General features: G+C 35.8%; 3 protein-coding genes across 8 annotated transcripts; all 3 read left to right on the forward strand.

Annotated features, from left to right (window-relative positions):
- The first annotated feature begins 1,610 nt into the window (after positions 1-1,610).
- Positions 1,611-10,053, forward strand: LOC136234257 (proline-rich receptor-like protein kinase PERK9). Of its 6 annotated transcripts, none has more exons than XM_066024087.1 (10): positions 1,611-1,836; positions 2,825-2,897; positions 3,351-4,764; positions 5,047-5,454; positions 5,542-5,625; positions 5,717-5,787; positions 5,875-5,951; positions 6,074-6,221; positions 9,337-9,498; positions 9,588-10,053. In XM_066024087.1, exons 3-10 carry the CDS (start codon positions 3,639-3,641, stop codon positions 9,765-9,767), a joined length of 2,256 nt encoding a protein of 751 aa, XP_065880159.1. In that variant the 5' UTR covers positions 1,611-1,836; positions 2,825-2,897; positions 3,351-3,638; the 3' UTR covers positions 9,768-10,053. The 6 variants fall into 6 exon arrangements, with proteins under 6 accessions (XP_065880159.1, XP_065880177.1, XP_065880153.1 ...); XM_066024105.1 differs by having other exon boundaries at positions 3,396-4,764; XM_066024081.1 differs by lacking the exon at positions 1,611-1,836 and adding an exon at positions 2,116-2,553.
- Positions 10,054-11,007: 954 nt separating this feature from the next.
- Positions 11,008-11,764, forward strand: LOC136205475 (uncharacterized). The gene has a single exon (XM_065996117.1). It carries the CDS (start codon positions 11,191-11,193, stop codon positions 11,620-11,622), a length of 432 nt encoding a protein of 143 aa, XP_065852189.1. The 5' UTR covers positions 11,008-11,190; the 3' UTR covers positions 11,623-11,764.
- Positions 11,765-17,221: 5,457 nt separating this feature from the next.
- LOC136234298 (probable calcium-binding protein CML16) lies at positions 17,222-18,024 on the forward strand. The gene has a single exon (XM_066024106.1). It carries the CDS (start codon positions 17,311-17,313, stop codon positions 17,794-17,796), a length of 486 nt encoding a protein of 161 aa, XP_065880178.1. The 5' UTR covers positions 17,222-17,310; the 3' UTR covers positions 17,797-18,024.
- The last annotated feature ends 6,864 nt before the right edge of the window (positions 18,025-24,888 follow it).

Here is a 24,888-nt window from a genome sequence, read left to right on the forward strand (position 1 = left end):
TTATGATATTTTAATATCAAATGACAAAATCACATTGAATGGATGCTTTTTTTTGTAAATCCCAAGATTACGGGTCTTATACATGCGTTTGTACTAATTCAATGATAATATCATATTACACTTGTCATGCATAAAAATATGAGGGCATAGTAAGCATGCAAGATTTAATGAAAGATTTGTGTTTATGACTTCATCTTTCACAGTTTATTAGATTTATCATAATAACATGTAATGATATTCATAGCACTTTATAAGAGTGAAGGATCTCAATTTTCTTTAATTAAAAATGGAATAAGAAAGGGGAGGAAACTTATCTTTTTCATCATAAAATTCCAGATTTAATGTAGAAAACTCTTTCCCACCAATATATGGAGAACTGTATCTTTGGATAGATTTGTTGTACTGATTGAGCCAAAGTTTGAGATTGTGATTTCTATTCTGTTGACTCCATTGTTTTGTTCTTTGTGAAACTCTATACAATCAAGATTTTGTGATGTTCTGTTTGTTAGAGATCCACCTTCACCGCACCAATTGATAACTAGTGGAGAATTTCCGATTGTCTTCCGTCCCTGTGGGGGCGTCGTTGGGTTCGACGGGGGAAGCTCCGATGCCAAAGTCAGTAAGGAAGAACAAGAGAGCAAACTGAATTGACAAAGGGTAAGTGAATGTGTACCTTGATAGCCTAGGGATGTAGGCTATATATAGCTAGGAAGTCGTAACCTTCAGCAACTAAAAGGTCTCCATTAATGCTCCATTAATGGCGGTTACTGGTTACCTTTAAGCTGGCGGTTACTGGTTACCTTTAACCTGGCGGTTAGCTAATTGATAGCTCATTAATGGTCTTTATGGCCGAGTCGGCGGTTAGCCGTTACTGTGATGAATCAGGTGAAAGAGGAGATTCGCCTCATAGGTTCGCCAGCGGATCTCACTGAGCTGAACCGTGGAGATCCGCCATCCGGTTCTTCTTGCGGCGTTCTCAAGGTGAATATCCCTTTTGGTCCTTAGGATAATATTCTGTCAGTAAGATGAATATCCTTTTTCGTATTCTTTGATCCGTCAAGGCGTATGTACGCTCTCCTTGAGAGCTATGGCGGGTCTCCACTACTCGTTCTCATCGGGCGTATCTCGTTATGGCGTATCTCGCCATGGTCCACGTGGCGTGGCATAATGCTAGAGACTCCTTCCTTTTCCTCATTATTTGCATATTCTCCCCTGCATTAATTATCATTAATTCCACATTAATCATGTATAAATATCTCTTTTAGAAGGAATAATGGTTTGCCATCATTTCTATTAATTTTCCCTTATTCCTTATTCAAGAATAATTTGGGTTGTTATCACTTTGTTACTTTAGGCACTGTCTATTCTAGTACAGACACACAGTCACCGATTCAACCAGTTTCCTCTTCAAAATAATGAATGGTACTTCAGGTAATTCTTTTTTGCCTCTTAAAGTGATTGAATGGACATTCTCCATTGGGTTCTCTTTAGACTTTCCTGGAAGAATACATTTGTCCTTTGGTGCCACCATATATTCCATTTGTCCTTTGGTGCCACCATATAAGACCACCGGTGCATTTGATTCTTCAAATTATTTAAGAATTTTGGGTTTGTTAATCTCGGGTTTGTTGAGTTTGCTGACTTTGAATGGGTTTCTGCATAAATTGAGCAAACATCTCTTCCAAGGAAGGTTTCTTTTCCTCTCTCTCGTTTCACATGTTGTATATAATGTTGATTATGGTGTGGTTGTGCATACTACTGATGTGGTTGCACATGGTTTTGTTGATCTTGATTGAGTGTCTAACCAAAGTTCGGATGACTTCTCCCTCCTTTATTGTAAGTGTTACAGAATGGTTTACTATTTGGTGGTTCACATAATCATTTAATTCCACTTCAACCTTGTGTACCAATTTCATAGCTTCACAATCAATTGTTCTATAGTCTTCCCACAAATGCAAATTCAAAACTGGAGTAGAGGTGCCACAATCTGTGATTGGCCCAACCTTGAAATTTTCTTCGTTAATTTTGACAGTTTGTGGTCAATAGAAACACATATATATGACAGAAGAAGAGGTATTGGCAAAAGGCTTCATTTTATTTTGTACTAGCATACATCTCGTAGCTCTAAGCTACCATTTTCTCAAAAGTAAATGTCATTAGCCGACATGGTGTCCGGCTTTTCATTAGCAATCGATTTAAAAATACTCTTGCATTGATTTACATGCCCAATAAAAACAGTGGATGGATGTTCTCCCATTTACTATGAATGCACTATTTTATTTTCTAATGAAGATGAAGTTTGATCTATTAAACAAAAAAAGAAAAAAAAAAAAGAAAAGAGGCTGAATATTGGATTTTTAATAAATATGGTCAATTTTAAAAAAACAACATTATGGTCAAACTCAGGGCTCCATAGAAAATTCCAAGCAAACGGACGAAAAACAGAGCAAGGATATTCCATAAATATATAGTACCTAAACATGTTTCCGCAGAAAAAAAGAAAAAGAAAAAATCAACGATCTTTCAATATTATTTTCTTTTTCCTAGTAGCAGGTATTTTATTAAATCTTTCTCTTTAACGTAAACAATAGATACTTCTTTTTGAATAATATATAATAAAAAAAACCCAGAAATGGAAAGTCCAGAGCTTTATGTGGTTATAATAAAGGTTTGAGAATTGTTAAGCAAATGATGATGGTATGATGATTCAACAAAACATTATTAAAATCCAAAAAGAATCATTATTCCTATGAGGGTCTCTTTCAATATGCCTAGGATTTGAGACCCCACAATCCGTGTTCTCATTTTGAGCCTTCCTATGCAGCAGAAGATGAGCCAAGCTGCTGATCCTTAAAATCAACTTTTTATTCAAGAACAAACACGATTTCGATTGAAAGGTAAGTCCTTTTCTGCGTTTCGCTTTTTCTTTTTACAGTGATTTTAGGTTCTTAATACCCTACGTAGCTCACCCATTGCTACACATATTTGCATTTGCTAATCTGGGTTTTGCTTAAACTTAATCGGTGAAGTAGGTTTTTCGTTTGATGTAATTTGGTGATAAGGGGTTTAGCTTTTTAAGTGATTTTTATCTGGGTTTAGTTCTGTTCTGTTCTGTTAGATAAACATAGATTTTTTACTTATTATTTTGAATTATCTTAAATTAAGAGTGTTGGTTTAGTTAAACTCTCTTGGAATAGTTGTAGTCAAAATCAATGAGCTTATATAAGAAGGCTAATGATAAATAAGTATTAGGCCTCTTTGATTCTCTGGGTTTAGTTAAAAGAAAAGAAGAACAGTTTAACAGTGATTAGGGTTTTGCTCTGATAGTTAACCTGTTTGATTCCAAATAGGTGACTGTGTATTGAAGATTGCAAGTTTGGTGAATTCAATTTCAGGTGTTTGGTTCATTGGTTTGGTGAAGTTTGGTGATTTGGGTATCTGTTCTGTTCAATATGAAAGCTGTAATTTTTTGTTGTTGGACTTGGAATTCAATACTGGATTTTTCCAGTTAAATTTCGTTTCTTGAACTGGATTTAAGGAAAACTGCTGAACTGATGATGATTAGAAATTTTGGTATGTGCATTAAATGAACAAATTTGAATTGAAAGTTTGCCATATTTGATTTGGCAACTCTATTGATGGCGACTACATCGCCAACTCCAGTTTCATCACCTTCTGCTATTCCACCAGCTTCAACCTTGTCGCCGCCACCACCGCCGTCATCCACTTCTAGTCCGCCACCACCGTCATCCACTTCTAGTCCACCACAACCTTCCACCACCAGTCCTCCACCGGACCCTCCTTCCAGCAACCGTCCACCACCTCCACAGTCTATTCCACCCTCACAGCCCAATGCCAATCCATCAGACCCCCCTGCCCCTTCAATTCCATCACCACCTCCTCAGTCTCCACCTCTGGTTACCACCCCACCACCTCAACCACTTGCATCGCCACCACCTACAACATCACCTCCTCCTCCTTCACCTCCACTCAATGCTGATCCTCCAACCTCTAATCCTCCACCACCAGCACAACCAGCAACTCCACCTCCAAGATCACCTCCACCACCAGCATCCGATCCGCCTACAAGCTCTCCTCCACCACCAGCATCCGATCCGCCTACAAGCTCTCCTCCACCACCAGCATCACCAAACCCACCACAACCTTCCCCACCACCGCCACCACAATCAGAGCCGCCTAGAACTTCACCACCGCCACCGCAATCAGAGCCACCTAAAACTTCACCACCACCACCACCAGTAACTCCATCAGAACCACCTAAGATTTCACCCCCACCACCAGCATCTGTGTCGCCTCCTAATGGTTCACCTCCACCACCAGTGTCAACCCCACCACCTACAAATTCACCTCCTCCACCATCACCAGTTGCCCCTGGTCCAAGAAATGCACCCCCACCTCCTAGGCTAGCTCCAACACCACCATCTTCTCAACCAACACCTCCCCCCTCAAATTCTACCCCAAAATCATCGCCTCCGCCGCCATTGATAAGACTGAGTCCACCTCCACCATTTTTTCCTCCATCCAATAATAATACTATTCCTAGTGCACCAGAAAGTGCAAATTCAACAGGAAAGGGAGGAATTGGTACTGGAGGTGTAGTGGCTATTAGTGCTGCAGTAGGTATCATAATCCTCAGCCTTGCTGGATTGATTGTGTGGTGCATGTGGAAGAAGAGAAAAGATGCACCTCGACTCAATGGTGGTTATGTTATGCCATCGCCCATGGGATCTTCCCCAAGATCAGGTATATTTTTTTTCTTTTTTAATAATAATATTAAGAATAAAAGAAAATTATTTCCAGTGTTCTTTCTTTAGTAGGATCACATGGTATATGAAAATAAAAATAGTAGTAGGGAATAAAATATATGCAGTTGTCTTCTAGTTAACAACTTCAGAAATAAAGATAAGGAAGTGCATATTTTGTTGAGTTTTGGAAACCAATGATATGGTCTGTGTTCTTGGGTATATTTGGGATTGAAAATATGTTATCTATAAGGAATTTGAAGGTTTTAAAATTTGTGTCCAGATTCAAATTTAAAGATGCAGTCTACAGCACCCTTGATGGGAAGTGGTTCTAGTACTGATTTTGTTTATTCCCCAAGTGAACCTGGAGGATTAGGCAACTCGAGGTCATTTTTTTCCTTTGAAGAACTACTCAAGGCGACAAATGAATTTTCATCACAAAATCTTTTGGGGGAGGGTGGTTTTGGTTCTGTATATAAAGGTTGCCTGCCAGATGGAAGGGAGGTGGCTGTAAAGCAGCTTAAGGTTGGTGGAGGGCAGGGTGAGCGAGAATTTAAAGCTGAAGTTGAGATTATTAGTCGAATACACCATCGTCATCTGGTTTCACTTGTGGGATATTGTATCTCTGACAGCCGAAGGTTGCTTGTATATGACTATGTCCCTAACAATACCCTTCATTTCCATCTTCATGGTAAAGCTGCAACTTGTATCTGAGATTTGAATAGTAAATTTACCATAATTTCTCAGTAATCATGCATATCGATTTTGCATTTTCTAGGGGAAGGTAGGCTTCTGGACTGGACTTCACGAGTTAAGGTTGCTGCTGGTGCAGCTCGCGGGATAGCTTATCTCCATGAAGACTGTAAGTATTTCCTTTATGGATTGTGGTAGCTAGGTAACGTTAAAATTCACACTTGGTACGCATGTTAATCAAGTTATTTTGTTATATGTAGGCCATCCTCGAATTATTCACCGGGATATTAAGTCATCAAACATTCTTCTAGATAACAACTTTGAAGCTAAGGTATGCACATTTTTACCCTTTCTCTAGATGTATATTACTCGTCTTATACAGATTACGATTTAACTCTTTCTAGAATATATTCTATAGGTTGCAGATTTTGGGCTTGCCAAGTTAGCTCTTGATGCAAATACACACGTGACAACACGTGTTATGGGAACCTTTGGGTAAGCAATATATCTATTATTTGCTTAGATGCCCATTATCTGTTTGCAAATTTTAGTTATGATCTGGCATAAACATATATTAGCATGAATATACACATCTAAGTATTTGATTATTTATACAGATACATGGCCCCTGAATATGCATCAAGTGGAAAATTAACTGAGAAATCTGATGTCTACTCTTATGGAGTTGTACTTCTGGAGCTAATAACTGGACGGAAGCCTGTAGATGCATCCCGCCCCTTGGGAGAAGAGAGTCTTGTCGAATGGGTATGTATTTTGTTTCTGGTTTTATTACTTGAAAAGTTTACTTTTGGTTTCATAAATTGCACATTTGTATTTTGCTATGACATCATAATATCTTTGAAAGAGGGCGAGCCTTGGCGCAACGGTAAACGTTGTTGTCGTGTGACCAAGAGGTCACGGGTTCGAGTCTTATAGCGGCCTCTTGCCAAATAAATTGGCAGGGGAAGGCTTGCCCCAGTACACCCTTGTGGTGGGACCCCTCCCCGGACCCTCGCTCAGCGGGGACGCGTAATGCGACCGGGCCGCCTTTTTTTTTTTTATCATAATATCTTTGAAGCTGAAGTTAAAATTCTCATTGTAATAATATCTCACCTCTCCTTGGGACTGTAGATGTAGAGGAAAATAGGAAGTCTAGCCAAGTCTAACATGAATTTTTGGTATAAAAGAAAATTCTGGTCCATAAAGTGAGAGGATGAGGCCTCTTATGTCCATACTTTATGTGTCAAGTTGAACCTCAATCCGTATAGTAATTGTTAAGATTGCTTTAGGCATAGTACAAAATGTCGCAGACCAAGTGTGCATAAATCTTGAAGTGAGAAAGAGAATGTATAGGTCAAATAACATAATTCATAGAGGTAAAACAATATGTGTTGGAAAATGAATGAGATGATTTGATAACAACTCAATTTGCTGTGGAAAGTATATATTTTATTGATGTGATACTGAGTTTAAATACAACAGACACAGTTAGAGAATAACTGTTCAATAACTACATCCTACAAATCAGTGATTTAAATAACCACTTGAGACAACTTACTAAAATCATACAGGATAAGATAGCAGTTACTAAAGCATAAATTTAACACTCCTCTTTGCTTTGGTTACTGTTTTTTTTTTTTTTCAATAATGAGATCTGCAAGTGTGCGCTGTGGACATGAGTTTTTGGACAAAAATGACTCAATTAATTTCTCCTCATGCTCATCAATCTCATCATAATCACCAAACTGAGTTTGAGTTTCAGAGAAACCATTAAAATCGTCAAGGTCCCCTTCTTCATCTTCTTTTCGATCCCTGACATTTTCTTCTTCAGCTAAAGCAAATGCAGTAGCACTAGTAGGATTTTTCTCCTCAGCCTCCTCTTGAATTTCCTTCCGCTGAATCAACGCCTCTTTCAAAATTTTTGAAGTCAAACCTGATGAGATCATCTTTTCACAGACTTCTGAATTAATTTGTGTTTCAGTAAACACTTTTTGCTCCTCCTTCGATGGATTCAATGCAAAGATCTTGCCTTTCATCTTCACTTTGAAGACATCTTTATCCGCTGAATCCTTTATGATGCAGTGATTTGTTTCAAATAAAACTTTGAAACCCTTCTCAAGAAGTTGGCCAACACTTAACAAATTCTGACTTATGTTAGGCACAAATAATACATCTTTGATTATTTTTGTACCTGAAGTGCTCTTAATAGCCACTGCACCTTTTCCCTTCACTGGAATGTATTCTCCATTTCCAATTCTGACTTTGGAAACTGCTGATGTATCTAGCTCTTTGAACATAGCACGATCATAAGTCATATGGTTCGTACATCTGCTATCTACAATCCAATTATCACTTGAATTTCCAGGAGCAAAACATGAAGCGAAAAAAAGATACTCATCTTCTTCGTGATCAGCAACTTGAGCAACATTTTTCTGTTGAGTGTTGCTTTTGCAAATCTTTTGATGATGTCCCATCTTTTGGCACTTCTCACATTGTTGATCTGGTCTTCTCCAACATTTAAAAGGTGGATGACCTTTCTTCCCACAATGATGACAAGGAGGAAAGTCAGATTTATTCTTCTTGTACTTCATCCCTTTTTCTTCCTGACTGGATTGACCCTTTGCAAATAATGCACCTTCAACAAAATTCTCAGACCTTAAAAGTCTCCTCTGCTCTTGTGCCTGCAAAGCGTTCAACAACTCTGCCAAGCGTTCACATTGTTGATCTGGTCTTCTCCAACATTTAAAAGGTGGATGACCTTTCTTCCCACAATGATGACAAGGAGGAAAGTCAGATTTATTCTTCTTGTACTTCATCCCTTTTTCTCCCTGACTGGATTGACCCTTTGCAAATAATGCACCTTCAACAAAATTCTCAGACCTTAAAAGTCTCCTCTGCTCTTGTGCTTGCAAAGCGTTCAACAACTCTGCCAAACTAATTGTTGACAGATCCTTAGTGTTTTCCAGAGAAGAAATGGTTGCTTCAAACCTTTCAGGAACAGTCACAAGAAGCTTTTGAACTAATCTAGAATCAGGAAATTCAGTACCGAGTAATCTTACTTTGTTAGCAATGCTAATCAATTTGTCTGAATACTCTTTGACAATTTCTGAATCCTTCATCTTTTGAAATTCAAATTCTCTGATCAAGTTAAGAGCCTTCATTCCCTTGATCTTCTCATCTCCTTCAAATTCCTTCTTCAAGAAATTCCAGACTTCAAAAGTTGATTTCATTGTCATGATTCTGATAAAGATATCAGATGAGACTGCAGCAAATAATGTAGCCCTGGCCTTCGACTTTCTTGATTTCTTCTCCTTGTGATTTTTTATCTGCGCCATAGTTGGATGATCAGACAATGGAGGAACTTCGTAGTCCTCTTCAACAGCTTCCCAGAGATCATCAGCCTCTGGATGTGCTTCCATCCTTGCTGCCCAAATATGATAGCCTTCACCATTGAAAACAGGTGGTGCTAATGCAGTAAATGGAGTTTGTGACAAATCCATAAAAGAAGAGAAAAAAATAACAAATTCACAAGTCCCTCAAGAAGAGAGCTCTGATACCATTTGTTGGAAAATGAATGAGATGATTTTATAACAACACAATTTGTCGTGGAAAGTATATATTTTATTGATGTGATACTGAGTTTAAATACAACAGACACAGTTAGAGAATAACTGTTCAATAACTATATCCTACAAATCAGTGATTTAAATAACCACTTGAGACAACCGACTAAAATCATACATATGAAAAATACAGGATAAGATAACAGTTACTAAAGCATAAATTTAACAATATGATACATTGGGAATAAGAAAAAGTAACTGATATCTCTAATACAATGTTTGGCTTTGCCTCTCTCTTGCTGCCTTTATTTGTTCAGGCTCGTCCTTTGCTTGGTTACGCACTAGCCAATGAGGAATTTGATAGTTTGGTAGATTCAAGGATGGAAAAGAATTATAATGAAAATGAAATGTTCAGAATGATAGAGGCTGCAGCAGCATGTGTGCGGCATTTAGCTGCCAAGAGACCGCGGATGGGACAGGTAATTTTAATCTAAACAAACTTGTATTGTAGCTGAATTTATTTATCTTTGCAGAACACATTTTCTCAGCTTTGTGTTGTGCATCTCAGGTTGTGAGAGCTTTTGATAGTTTAGCTACTGAAGACCTAAGCAATGGAATGAAGGTTGGGGAAAGTGAGGTATTTAACTCTGCACAACAATCTGCAGAAATAAGATTGTTTCGGAGGATGGCATTTGGTAGTCAAAATTACAGTACAGATTATTTCAGCCAAGGTAGTTTGGATAGTTGAAAGGCCATGGCGAATGTTAGTAGAAAACGAGCACATAAAATAAACAGCAGGGTCAGTCTGAGTCCCGATGGTGCCGTATGCAAGTTCAGGCAAGCTGATGTGCAGCATTGTGTATATCTGGAAGTGATCACATCAGCTTCAAACCCTTTCAATAGTTATTATTTTAGATTTTGCATATAATATAAATATAATAGATGCCACCATTCTTTCCTCTTGTAACTAGACCGCAAATTTTGTTCACTCATACTATTATGTCAATAGAACAATCTTTTCATTTCTTTGAGTACATCGGGACTTTTGTCATTTAAAGGTGATTAGTTACCTCATCAGGGAATTAAATTTTGAATTTTACAGATAATGGACTGATTCATGGTTTCTAAATTGGTTTGTTCTGTTCACATGTTTAGTTTTTTGATAATTTATTTTTACATATTGAGCAAGCCTCATTTATAAACTACACACAGAATATTTAGGAAGTGTAACTGAGCTCTTAATAAAAAAAACATACATTGTGATCATGGATTTAACGTGTAGAAGTAAAAGATGGGATGGCTCAACAGGTTTAACACATAAGAGGATCTTGCATTTGCCCAAATAAACAGATTTCTCATTTGAATTTTAAAAATGTCTTATTAGTCTTCTAAATTTGTTTAAAGAGACATGTTTAATCTCTTAACTCATATGTGGCCGAGTAAAGTAGAGATTCAAATAAGTTAAAGTGTGTATCACTTTAAGCAAGTTCAAAGAGCTAAGAGTCGTTTTAAACAGTTTTGGAGGTTAATAGCTCACCTTAAACGTGTTTAAAAGGTTAATGGATTAATTTAAGCAAATTTAGGTGGTCAAGTTCAAAGGGGTCAATAGATCATTTAATGCAACTTTAAAGAGTTAACCATACATTTTCAAAGTTCAAGGGTTAGTGATTTCAATATAAATAACAAAGTTGAGTTGGGATACTTTAATCATATGGTAATCTTGAGTGAAGAAGTAATGAAAGCTGAAATAGTTTGTGTATATATAGGACATTGCATATGTAGTATAGTTTACATGTGAAAAGAATGTTAAATTATAATGAAAAGAAAGGAAAAAGGAAAACACCAAAGACACAAGGCAAGGCAAGACATGATGAAGTCATCCAAGTAACCTCTTAATTCCCATGAAGAGTAGAGTTCAAGAAATCATAAGAGCATTCCTTGACGTCCAATATTCTATTTTCATCAATAGACCTAACTCATATCTCAATCTACACTTTTCATGCATTAACATTATAATCTTCTAATCAATTAATTGCCACATATCTTTATTTTTGCTTTACCCTTTTCCTAGGACAAGGAACTTCTTTCATTTCATTTCATATGCCACTTTCTATTACTTCCAAATGTAACCCTTCATTCCTTCCTTCCTTCCTTCCTTCCTTCCAATTCCCATGGAAGACTGCAACATGCTCGCCGCAGATTGTGTCGTCATATGCTGCTGCTGCTGCTGCCAATGCTTAATGCTGCAACTCTTCATCTTTATTTTGATTAAACTTCCCTACAGAATTGTCCGAAAAACTCGAAAATTGGCTAGGAAGAAGCTTCGAATTGGATGGAAAAACAAGGGAAAGAAGGGGGGAAAGGATGATATTAGATTTGATGAGATTGAAGGGTGTACAAGGATTGAAGTAGATGAGTTTGGCAGTGGAAATTGTATGGAAGAAGTAGAGAGGATTTTGGAAGAATTGTCCGAAAAGGGTGAGTTTTCATTTGGAAGTTTTTGGGGGAGGAACTCATCATCTACATGTATTGATCATCTTGATTCAAGTGTTGTACAGTTTGAATTAGTTGAATTTGTTCATTCTTTTACATGCTCTAATTGATTTACCAACTTTAACTTTAACTTAATTTGAAGAAATTGATAGTTGGGCTCCAACTCCAACTGAAATTTAACTGTCTAATTATTAAACCAACTACTGTTGGGTTTTAACATCTTAATAACAACTTTGACTTCAATATTATGTTAATTCTACTTCTTCTTTTTCAGTCTCATATGGCTTTTTGTTAATGCATACTTCTTATCAATGTAAAGGGCAAAATGCATTAAGAGACTTTATTTTTTATTTTTCAGTTTAATTAAGTCGTTAATCATTTATTTTTTATCACATTAAATCAAATTAGTTTATTATAAATATTTAGTTATTATTCTTTTTTTTTTGTTTGAAATTATATTTTTTACCATTTTTCCAAATAAAAAAGAGAACTTAATGAATAGAAAAAAATGAACTTGTATGTTTATGCTGTTGAATACTCAAATAAGGTTTTGTTTATTAAGTCCTAAATTATAAATATTTTTATTATTGAGCCTTTCAACTTAAATTTTTGTTTAATTTAGCCTCTAAATTTTGTAATTTGAAATCTATTTTTTTTCTCTCTTTATTACTTAATTTTCACACTCATAATTTTCTATTATTACTCTACTTTAATTGACGTGATCCTAACCAATTTTTGTTCAATATGAAATTAAATTAATGCATACATCATAGATGTATTGAATTGTTTGATACGAGTATATATTCAGCCCGCACTATATTTACATCGATTTCGGATCAGATTGGACCAAACTAATGGAACTCATTTTCAACCCCAGCTCAACCCATCAACTATATTTATGTTAAAAAATAATAAAATTAAACTATAATTATCACTGATAAAAAAAAAATATAGTTACTTAATTCAACAAAATTTAATGAAAATAATCTTAAATAAATAAAAATAAAGTACAAAAAATACCATCAACGCTGGTAGTCAAGAATTTTTTTAATAATAATGTCCAAAATGATGCAATTTTACCCTAAATGCATGCAAGTTGAGCCAGTTCTACCTTTAATGTTTGAAAAAAGACCATTTTTCAATCATTATTAAAATGAAACGCTTCGTGAAGTCATGAATCTCACTATTTTCACTATACAACGCTCATCAATAACACATTGAAGACATGTGAAAAAAATTATCTCGTATTCTGTAATAGATTAAAAAATCGTGATTTTTTGATATTATTATTATTATTCATGTGTGCACACATGTATTGGTTCTATTACTAGTGAGTAAACATAACACATAAGTGAAGTGAAGATAATGAGATTCATTATGTGTAGTGTATAATTGTAGTTAGAGGTATAATTGACCCAATGCACAGGCGCAGAGCCGGCCCTGAGCCTAGGCCCGGGGTGCGCCGACCTAGGACCCAGGGCTGGAGGGGTCCCATATTTTTTTTTAGTGTTATATGTATATACGAAAGTTATTTTTAATTAATATAGATAGTAATAAAATCATACAAGATGACTTAATTCTTTCTAAAAGCCCGTTGATAAAAAGAAATTAAAAGACATATTTACACTTTAATTAGTAAATTTTATATTAAAAGGCCCTTATTGCTTATTTTACCTAGGGCCCCTAAATTTTCGGGACCGGCCCTGCACAGACGTTAGAGGTATAATTACACAGTTTATGATGTTCGGGGTAAAATTTCGTCAATGTTAAAATATTTTTACATTTTATCGCAGATAATATTGAACAAAATAAAAAAGAAATTTGAATCTACATAATTTTTTTTTATAAATATAAGGCTTAATACATCACCAGCTCCCTGAACTTGGTAAGATTTGCAGATTGGCTCCCTGAACTTAGACAATGTCACATGCGCTCCCTGAACTTGCCAATTATGTAACATTTAAACACAAAATTCCTACCTGGCGCTGAGTGGCAGAAAGCGTGGTTTTCTCTCAAAGTTAAGCGTGTGACTCACTTACTCTTTCAATAACGGTCGTATTTGACTCTCTCTCCCTATTTTATCGTCTCCTGCATTTCTTCCCCAATTCTTAGAACCTTAATTGTGATATTTCTTCCCCAAATTGTCACAATCCTCATTAACTTCTCCCACCTCTTTTATCTTATCCCATTCCAGAAACGTAATTATCTTCTCCCCAATTCTCAGGACTCTAATTATCTTCTCCCTCCTCAAATATCATCCTTCAAAATTCCTCTGTGCAGACATAACCGAGAATCCAAATGGATGCAAGAAATAGCAATGAAGATTTAATACCAAGGTGTTATTGCAGTGAGAATGCAGTTTTAAGGAGATCAAAGAGTCGGGCAAACCCAGGCAGATGGTATTTTGGATGTATTAAATATGCCGTAAGTTGTGATTCATGTTCCCTTGTTCTTGCAATTTCAATTTTCTTATCTATATCTTTAATTTGATTTAGAGTAACCAAAAAGACTGCGGTTTTTTTTTATTTGGGTTGATCCTACTTTGACGGATGCTGATTAGGAGAAAATTTGGAGACAATTGAACAAGGAAAAAACAGAGATGGTCAGATATTGGATGAAGTTCAGATGTTGGATGAAGTTGCAAGAAGAAAAGAAGGCACATCATGAAAGAAAATGGTTATATGTTTCATTTGTGGGTTATTATGTGGGATGTTTCTTCAATTGGGTTAGCAAATGGTAGGTTAGGGCTATGTTGAGTTCGTTGTACAAGTTTGGTATTATGAATAATTGTTTGTACCAAATATGTTCATTTGTTTCTGTAAGCAGTTGGTATGAAATGTAAGAATTGGTATAATAGTACAAAAATTGCTATTAATGAAGAATTGTTTGTAGCAAATGTGTGAAAAATATGACAGATTTGCAAAGTAATACCTAACACAAAATAAGCTACAAATAAACAAGTCTGGTTTCATTGCATAAAAAATTGTCCAAAATGACCAGTTGGCCTACCAAAATAAAGGTGACAAATGACCAGTTGGCCTACCAAAACAAGTCTGGTTTCATAACAGGTCTGGTTTCATTAGCAATATTAACTGCACTTGATACCTAAATAAACAAACAAATACAGAAGAAAAAGATTTACCTTCTGTTCTGAGATGAAGTTGTGAAAAAAAGATTTGGGGAGTAACTTCATCAGGCAACAGTCAAAGACCTCTTGATACCTTCATAAGGCTATACGATAGAAACACAGTATGATATCGAGTGTGTGAGGAGGATTCAGAAGCATTTCTTTGGAAACTACACTACTCCTGACAGTTCCAGGTTTATCCCAGTTGCACAACTCATTGAAGATTTCTTAACAGAAGTTGCAAGTGATATAGATTTAGAGATTGATATGTTTGTTAATCTAGCAGATATGGCATTGTGTATATCATTAGGACTCTAGAAGAACTCAGATGTAATATACAAGGCTATTGATATTTACTTCGATAGGCATAGATATTTAACAGAACAAGAAAAAGAGGGAGTATGCAAGATTCTGGATTGCCATAAAATGGAGGGAGGGGCGGGTTTCGATGGTGAAAAAGTAAGGGCTGAAATGGAGAAAATGAGCATCAAAGTGAAGGAGCGTAATGAGGAAAGAAATTAAAAATGGAAATATGAAAAAGGAGAAGGATAAAGAGAAGAGTAGCAAATGGAAGGAAATGAAGAGAAAGTTAGGCTGCATGCCCAGCTAATAACCCACAATAACTATTACCTTCCTTCAGCCAGTCATGAAACCCTATGTCATGCCTAGCTTTCCTTAACTCAATTTCTTTATTTCCAACTCCTCTATTCCTTTTAGATCTTTCTCTCCTATAACTTGACACAGACTTTTCTATCTCCCTCGCCTCTTCATCTTTATCACTAGCTTCATCATCTTCTAGATCAACATCATAGAGTTCATCATCTGTTGTTTTATTTTTAACATATTCCTTATCCTCATCATCACCATCTGCCTCCTGATCCTCTTCAACACCACTTGCTTCATGCTCCTCATAAATACCACCTAATGTATTTAGTTCTTCATTGATTACTGCCTCAGCAGATGGTGGTGCTTGAATACAAGTACTTGTATACCTAATGGATTGTTAGCAACACTTGCCAACTCATCATTATTGTGGGACCCATCTGCCACTTTAGCCCTCTCATCAACAACTTCCACATATATAGGAACAGTAACCATTGATTTCAGACCCTTAATCATATTCCATATATCATTATCCTTTACAATCTCAATAAAACCACTATTCTCTTTTGACTGATAGTAAAGAGGACCACGCAACTGGTATTTCAATTTTTCTCTTACGACAAATAAAAAATCCAATCTTGATATCTTTTCTGCATTGTATGGTCTCAAAATATCAAACCTACCTCCAATGTACCGCATACAACTCCCAACCAATTTTAAATTCCCACCATAATGCCACCTAACATTGAATAACATATCATCCATGTTCTGCAATGACAAGGAAAGGAAAAAAGCATAAAAAAATTGAGAATCTTGCATAGTGTAAAGCTAACCAAAAAAGCAATCAAAAACAAAAAAAACTTTAACTATCTAACAGAGGGCTACATATAAATTAAAAAATATCATCTCAACACCTAGAATAATCTTCACATCAACGAGAACCTATATTTTATTTGCCCTAACTTTTTCATTTTATAACCATTTATTCAAACCACTTATTTGAAAAATCTCATAACAAAATATAGTTATTTCTGTAATTAAAAGTTAGAGACAAACCAAACTAACCTCAGATTGTAGCAGGAACTCCGATAGAGTGATGTTTCCCCTTCTTCATTGCTTCAAACGTTCATGCTATTTCCTCAAATTTTCTTGCCTTCGTATTTTGGGTTGGAGAATCGAATTCTATGGTTGAAAGATGGGGGATATAGATTTTAGGGTTCCACAATCGTTTAGTAAGAATTTTTGGATTTTTAATTTTAGGGCTTTTAGGTTTAGGAAAATGGAGGGATATTGGTAAAATTGGGAATTCTTTTCTTTTTTCATTTTAATTATTAATTACGTGGCACTATGGCATACCCATATCCTACTCATCGCTTAGTCATTGCGCGTGAAACTCAAACAATTGAGGACAAATCTTTTAAGTATGATTTTGTGTTTAAATGTTACATAATTGCCAAGTTCAGGAAGCGCATGTGACATTGTCTAAGTTCAGGGAGCCAATCTGCAAATCTTGCGAAGTTGATGCATTAAGACTAGATATAATAGAACGTAGGTAGCATGGGGCTTGACTCGGGCTTTTAACATAAAATTCAAGTTTAATCCATTTTATGTGAAGATTCAAACCAGCCCAAATCTAGAGCGGCCTGATATCAAATAAACACCAAGTCTAAGTGGTAAAGTGAGGTGAGCAAGTAAGCGGGCCATGAACATATCTAGATGCAACCACATACCTAGTTTGTCAACGATAATGTTTCGATTCGAGTCTTTTGACCTTTTATAAAATCATACCTCATTAATATTTAGGTTTGTAAAAAAAGGGAATAATTAATTAGACAGTCACATGGGGAGGGTTAGTTGAATAATTATAAGGAATAAAATAAAACGCGGTTCCAATCAAATTTGAACTATTCCAAGTCGAAAAAATGATGAAAACAACAGCCTTTCATTTATAACAAACAAAAACAGACAAAGTCCGTGATTTCCTTCTCTCTTTCCCACCGTCAATTTCTTTGTTTATAGTCTGTTCTCTTCTATTCCTCTCTTACCATTTTCATCGCCATCCAAATTGATGGCTTATCTCCAAGCCGAACAGCTTCAACAGCTCAAAGACATCTTCATGCGTTTCGACATGGATGCCGACGGCAGCCTTACTCAGCTAGAGCTCGCCGCTCTTCTCCGTTCTCTCGGCCTCAAACCCAGCGGTGATCAGCTTCAAGCTTTGCTAGCTAACATGGATGCCAACGGCAATGGATACGTCGAATTTGAGGAATTGGTTCCTGCAATTTTGCCCGATGTCAACGAACAAGTCCTCATCAATCAAGAACAACTCCTTGAGGTCTTTCGATCTTTCGATCGGGATGGTAATGGTTACATAACGGCGGCTGAATTGGCCGGATCTATGGCTAAAATGGGGCATCCGTTGACGTATCAAGAACTAGCGAAAATGATGCAGGAAGCAGACACGAATGGAGATGGTGTGATTAGTTTTAATGAATTTTCTCATATAATGGCTAAATCTGCTGCTGATTTTCTTGGGGTTAGCATTTCAGCTTGAAGATCACATATACATTCACATTCACATGTAATTTAGGATGGATCCATTTGTAGCAATCACGAGGCAAATCGATTCATATTGTGTGATACTGATACATCAAAGGGGTGAGATGAAAATGGTCATTAATTATATCGATCCCCCCCGATGTAATTAAATTGATTTTTTTTCTTTTATTGGATTAATCTTGTGTTTTTTTTCTTTTATTGGATTAATCTTGTGTTTTTCTTCTTTGTCTTTTCTTAATTGTGGCAGGATTAATTTTAATATTATTGGAGAGTAGGAATAATGTACACAACTTAAATTTAGGTTGAATTTCATAATGGGTGGATTCTAGGCTAGGAGGGATCTACGGTGGGCAAGCACATTGAAATCTAGAAATCCATATACTAACTTTATGAAATTAGAAGAAAGGTTAGATTATTTAGATAACAAAGATATAACCGCATCATGATAAAGTATATTGATTTGGTTACAACTCGTGGCGAACAAACATACATAAACTAACAATTTAGTTAGTAAGATTAATTTTTGGGATTGGAAATATATGAAGCAATGAAAGGAAGTCAATTAAGTTTATACCAAAGGTACTAGTATTTAAATTCATAACAAAATTAATACAAACATACTTTAGACTAAAATCTCATTGAAAGATTTTCCAATCTAAATAATCAAATGGATATGGGTTTGAGGTTTACTTTTTTGGAGCTGATTAATCTTGATTAGGCAGCGTTGTATCACCAATCACGTATTTCTCATGCTAAAATTATTTAGAAGGAAGAACGAATAATCCATGAACAAAGTCTCATGTGTATCCTTTAAATTTCAAACCATTGCCTTTGTAACATAAAAAATATTCTATTGTTTCTTTGAGACATTTAATTATTCTCTTAAGGTGCTTGCTCAGGGTTGGACTGATATTTACTTACCATCCACATCATGATAATTATCCGGTGTAGTTTGCATCATTGCGTACATCAAACTTCCAACAACACTTGAGTAGGGTATATTTTTCATTGGTCAATTTCTTTCTGTATTTTAGGACATATTTCTAGACTTAAGGAATTTCCTTTAGACATATGGCTAAATATGGATTTACATACTTGCATGTTAAAACGTTTTAGCATCTGGTTGATATAAGTCTACTGAGACAAATACAACATCTTCTTAGAACGATCTCTTAAAATTTTCACTCTAAGAATATATGCAGCCGCGACCATATCCTTCATTCCAAAACTTGAGTTCAGCCGAGATTTTACTTGATTTACATATCCAATGTCATTCCCAACAATGAGAATATCATTGAAATACAATGATAAAATGACAAACCTTTTACCAGAATGTGTAGTATAGACACAATGATCATCTTCAATCAAATTGAAGTTGTTAAATATCATCTCGATATGAAATCGAATGTACCATTCTCTAGAAGATTGTTTAAGGTTATGGATCAACTTGATCAGTTTGCTAACCTTTTATTCGTTGCCTTTTATGATGAAACCCAAAGGTTGATCTATGTAGATTTCTTTGTTTAATTCTCCATTGAAAAAAGAAGTCTTAACATCCATTTGGTGTAATTCTAGGTATAGGATTGAGAGAATTAGGCGGATTGATGTAAATCTCACAACAGGCGAGAAGATTTCCTAAAAGTCGATACCTTCATGTTGTGTCTAACCCTTAGCGACAAGGTAAACTTTGTATCTTTTGGCAATGTCGCCAGCCTTTTCTTTTATCTTAAGGACCCATTTATTCCTGATCATCTTTCTCCCTTTAGGAAGATCGACTAGTTTCCAGACCTGATTCGTTCTTATGGAAGACATCTTTTCTTCCATTGCTCCCATCCATTTATCCTTATCAAGAAATGATAATGCTTTTTTGATGTTCTTGGGTTCCGCGTCATCCCTTGGTGAGACTAAAAGAGTTGTGCCTTTGATACTAAATCTTCGATGTTCAACTTTCTATCTTTTAGTACTACGCGGTGATTTCGAATCCTGATAGACAAATTTTTTATATTCGTTATAGTTTGGAATACTCCCACTAGGACAAAGTCTCATATCTACAAAATATTCAGAAATACATTAAGTCTGGATCTAGATCATTCATAGTGTTTAGAGGATCTTGAACATTCTTTTATTCTTCCTCTAAATTTCTCTCAAATGGAGAGATCCGTTTGATTCTAATTCCTCGAATATAGTGAGATTTTTTTCCTATGTCTCCTAACTTTGGAAATTCAGTTTCCATGAAGACAACATCATGTGATTCTAACTATATAGTTCTATCGTCTCTAGTTTCACCCACTAGAATATATCACTTAGATAGTTCATAATATCTTATAAAGATACTCTTTCTACCTCTCGGACCAAGTTTCTCGAACTCGCTCGAGGTGTCATGAGCGAAAACTGTGCAACCACATGGATTAAGTTAAATTAAATCAGGTTTCGACATGCCCATAAATCATATGGAGTAGTAGCTACAGATTTTGAGGGTATTCGATTTAGGATGTAAGTTGATGTTAACAAAGCATCGCCCTAATATGAAATTGGAAGATTTGCAGTAGCCATCATCGGTCTAACCATATCAAGAAGAGTTATGTTTAGTTTTTCAGTAATGCTATTTTGATGCAGAGTACGGGGTATTGATAACTGATGTTCAATTCCTTTTTCATCACAAAAAGTTTGAAATTCATCTAAGAGGTATTCTCGACCTCGGTCAGTTTTCAAAGCTTTTATCTTTCTATCTAATTGGCTTTCAACCAGATTCATAAACTTCTTGAAACAGCTCAAAGCTTACGACTTATGAGAAATTAGATAGATATGACCATATCTCATATAATCATCCATAATAAAGGTGATGAAATAATAGGCGATATGCCTAACCCTCATGTTCATTGGACCACTTACATCAGAATGGATTAATGGTAAAGGATATTCAACTCTTGTGGCTTTTCCAAATGGTTTTCTAAGTGTTTTTTTCTTTGAGGCATGAGTGATAAGGAGACAATTCCACTTTATTTAGATTACCTAATAAACCTTATTCCGCGAGATGGTTTGATAGCGCGACGCCTAGTGGTCGTATTTCTTACGACAAAAATGTATATTATGATAAGTGCGTTATGACTATGGATGTGGTCTTTCTAAGTGCTCTATCTTTACTAGACGTCACTACTTAGGGGCAAGTGTACCCCGTCGTATCAAGTAATAATCTGGTTAATACCGGGTATCGAATCCACGGGATTTATAACAGCAAGTATTAAACGACTCGGTTTTATACGTTATTTAAGCGGTGAATACTTTGAGTTGGTTCGGGGAACAACTATAAACTACTCCTAGCTACGGGTGAGACAATTGTATATAACAAAACTCTACGAAGTGATGTGGATGCGATAAGTTATAATTATGACAAATAACGACTCCTAATGTATATACGGTTAATGATTTACTCTTGCAATGACGACTACGTGTAGTGTGACCGACCCGTGAAGTACTTAGACTACGTGGTTCCTAGTCAAGGCGTGTCTAATGCTTGGGATCAGAAATTAGGGCCCGTAAGTTCCGTGGCTTGTCAATTCCTACGGTTTCCGGTTTGTCACTTCCGGTAAGGCAACACCTATATGAATCCCTAAAGATAGCCCGAATGGCGTCGAAAATCGCGTTCTCCTACACAATAATCAATTACGAGTATCAAAACAAGTAACAAACATTAACACGTATATAGAAAAGAAGATTATGAATCATAAATTATAAATATGGAGAATGTAAATAAATGGAATACAACCAAACCTAGTACATAGGAAGAGTACAAGCTAATTAGCACGTAAAAGGGGAGAATCCGCCCTTGAAACTAGCTAACCGGACTCAAAGCCGTCTCCTAGGTCGTGGAGGTGGAACTCTCGAGCTTGGTGACGAATGGTGGAGCGGAACTTCGATGGAATGCCGAAACAACCGAACAAGCTCTCGAGGTGGAGAGTTTAGCTACAAAAACTGAGTCTATACTACAACAATAATCAAAACAAGTATAGTTTGCTCTCTAGTGTGTAATTATTTCTTGGTTTTTTTCCAATGAAGTTCAAGAGCTTCCTATTTATAGACATCAAGCAAGGGCAATGTTGTAATTTCATAAAGTACAAGTATGGAGCAATATTATTTGGTGCAGAAATCCCATGATACGCCCCGCGTAAGGTGGTCTACGCCCCGCGTAAATGCCCATTCCGTCAGAAATCTCCTGCATGTGGACCAATTCTGTGTCTTGTTGTCTCAAGCACGCCCTGCGTAGCTAAGGTACGCCCCGCGTGTTTGAGTCTCTGGAGTTTTATTGCTTGAATTGGAACTTTTACGCCGTGCGTAGCTGAAGTACGCCCCGCGTAAAAGAGTCTCTGAGTTTTATCATTGAAGAATAGCCTGGTACGCCTCGCGTGTATGGTTATACGCCCCGCGTACGAAGAGTTGACTCAGGTAGACAGTGCAGTCTGACTTTCAGGATTAGGCCAATCATTTCCGACATGTGTCATACGCCCCGCGTATGCTGAGTCAATTCCACATGGCGCCTGCGGATAAGGCAATTATTGCTGACAACATGTTTCACGCCCCGCGTAAAGTATTATACGCCCCGCGTATTTGAGTAGATTTTTGCTCCATGCTCGTACCTGAAATACAAATCTTGCGAGCCGAGTTAGCTTGACGTTTTTATTTCCTAAACTAATCAAAAATATGGAAAATCAACTGAAAGTACGAGATTTATTTTTATTTCTTTATTTTATCAAAACACTTTATTTTTGTAATTAAACTTATTTATTTTATCCAAAATCAACCCGTAAATCACGCTAAAAGATAGGGATAAAATACCCCTATCACGGTTCATTCGATCTTATCCTATATGATTTAATCTTGCATGCCATAATAGAATGTCCCTATCACATATAGAAGTAGTATTGAAGGCAAAGTTACTTTCTTGATCGATATCAAGAACAGTTAAACCATTGGATATAAAATCAGAACCATAAAACATATTTGTTAAACATAGCTTTAAAAAATTATCTCTAAAATGGAAATTAAATCCTAATTTCATTAAGACAATTAGGGCTTGTTTGATTCATGGAATGGAGGAAGAATAGAATAGCTATTTTATGGAATGTGTAATCCATGTTTTTGTGGAATATCTATTCTTTATTTTAACCTAGGACTGGGTATTCCTAAAACTATATTTTTCTCATTTACAAAATTACATTTGAATAATTGATAGAATATATAATATATATTAAATATTTGAATAATTGATGGTAATAATTAAAATTTTTTTTTAAAGAAAACATTTGAAAATAGTATTGTCTTTTGAATAAAAAAATTATTCGTTCCATCTTATCTTATTCGACAACCAAACATAGGAATAATTATTGCTAATGAATATCTATTCTATTATTTCCTATTCTATTCCTTAGAAATAGCTATTCTATTCTAGTTTACAGAAACGGGATTTCTTCGAATCTCTGAAACGAACAAGACATCGTGTAGGATTAGAGTTTGGCCTTCTTGTAGATTCAGTCTACAAGTTTCGATACCTTCAACTCCAACTGTAGTGATATTTCCTACATACATCCATCTTGATTTTATCCGAGATTCATTCGATCATTTCTAGTTTCATCCAAACACCAATAGGCTAACACTTTTACAAAGGCGTTGTCAATTACACCTTTTGAACTTGTTTTAGACAAGTTTGGAGTCTTTACCATCTATACTCCAGCTTGAGGGGGTAACAAACTTAGGGCCCCTTTGGTTCACATATTTGATGTTAGTTGTTTATTGTTATTGATAGGTACTAGATATTAGTTGTTTTTTCTACTAAAAACGGTTGTTTTGGAATTTGACCAAACACTTTTTATCTCCTGTTTAGAATTAAAAGGCAAAAAATGGTTCTGAAAAATGAAAACAAACAGACACTTAGTTAGTAAAACGGTACGGTTTTACTCATTTTTGTGTCTTCACCAAAATGGTAAGTTTAGGTCTCTATAATGTATTTATTGAGTCTTCGAGTAAGAGTTTAGATTAAGGCAAAAAGCATCTTTAGGCTCTTGATCTTTCATTTTTTGGTTCATTAAGCTCTTGATTTTTTATTTGGATACATTAAGCCCCTGATCATTTATTTTTGGTCTCATTAAGCCCTTGATGGCCAAATTAATAAGTTGTGAACATCTATTAAAAATACGTTATTAACTTCATCTGTATTTGAAATTATTAAAAAAATATATTTTTTACAGTTTGAATTAAGGTTTGTACAATTTCCTATAGATACAATACACATCCAAAAATGTTTTCAAACAGTTAAAAAATACAAATTTCGAATACATGTACAATGAATAACAGTCTGTTAATCGAATTTTATATTTAAAATTACTTTTTTTTATCATCAATGGCTTAATAAGACCAAAAATAAATGATCAGTGGCTTAATGAACCAAAAAATAAAAGATGAGGGGCCTAATGATGTTTTTTGTCTTTAGATTAACAAACAAAACTCTTCATATTCTGTGAACCTTAACTTTCCTCTTTTCTGTGTCTATAATCATTTCAATTTCTTCACCAGTTTGGTGAAAGATTCAATTCATCATTTTGTTAAGGATATATATATATATAAAGAGAGGATATTTTTTTGACACAAAGAATATGAATTTCATTAAGAATCAGCTGCCAAGGCAGTACAAAGAAAGTCGAGAGGGGCCAATCGCCACTCTCCTCTGTGCAACGTCTCTCTTATCGATTTAGCAAGGATGTGCGCTACATTATTTGCGGACCTATTTATGAACTGAATAAAGCAACCTACAAGCTCGTTAAGAATAGATATACAGTCGCAGACTATGACAAAAAAAGGTGAATTCGCCTCAGATGTGTGGGCCATTGACTGGACGAGAACCTGAGAGTCTGTTTCGATGAGTACCTAAGACTACCCATTACTCTTTATCCAGTTCATCGCTTCTCGTATCGACATCCCGTACAACCCAACCAAAGCCACACCAACCCGCAGCTTCAAATACAGCAGCATCGGAGTTTAATTTCAGAAAACCAGCAGGCGGAGTAGACCATATATTAGACGAAGGCATCACATC

Source organism: Euphorbia lathyris, chromosome 1 (assembly GCF_963576675.1).
Source record: "Euphorbia lathyris chromosome 1, ddEupLath1.1, whole genome shotgun sequence".
Classification (NCBI taxonomy): domain Eukaryota; kingdom Viridiplantae; phylum Streptophyta; class Magnoliopsida; order Malpighiales; family Euphorbiaceae; genus Euphorbia; species Euphorbia lathyris.

Coding starts and splice junctions, on each gene's coding strand:
- LOC136234257 (XM_066024087.1), top strand. CDS start 3,639: ATGGCGACTACATCGCCAACTCCAGTTTCATCACCTTCTGCTATTCCA. Junction 4,765..5,046: donor GGGATCTTCCCCAAGATCAG/GTATATTTTTTT, acceptor ATTTGTGTCCAG/ATTCAAATTTAAAGATGCAG. Junction 6,222..9,336: donor AAGAGAGTCTTGTCGAATGG/GTATGTATTTTG, acceptor TTATTTGTTCAG/GCTCGTCCTTTGCTTGGTTA.
- LOC136205475 (XM_065996117.1), top strand. CDS start 11,191: ATGGAAGACTGCAACATGCTCGCCGCAGATTGTGTCGTCATATGCTGC.
- LOC136234298 (XM_066024106.1), top strand. CDS start 17,311: ATGGCTTATCTCCAAGCCGAACAGCTTCAACAGCTCAAAGACATCTTC.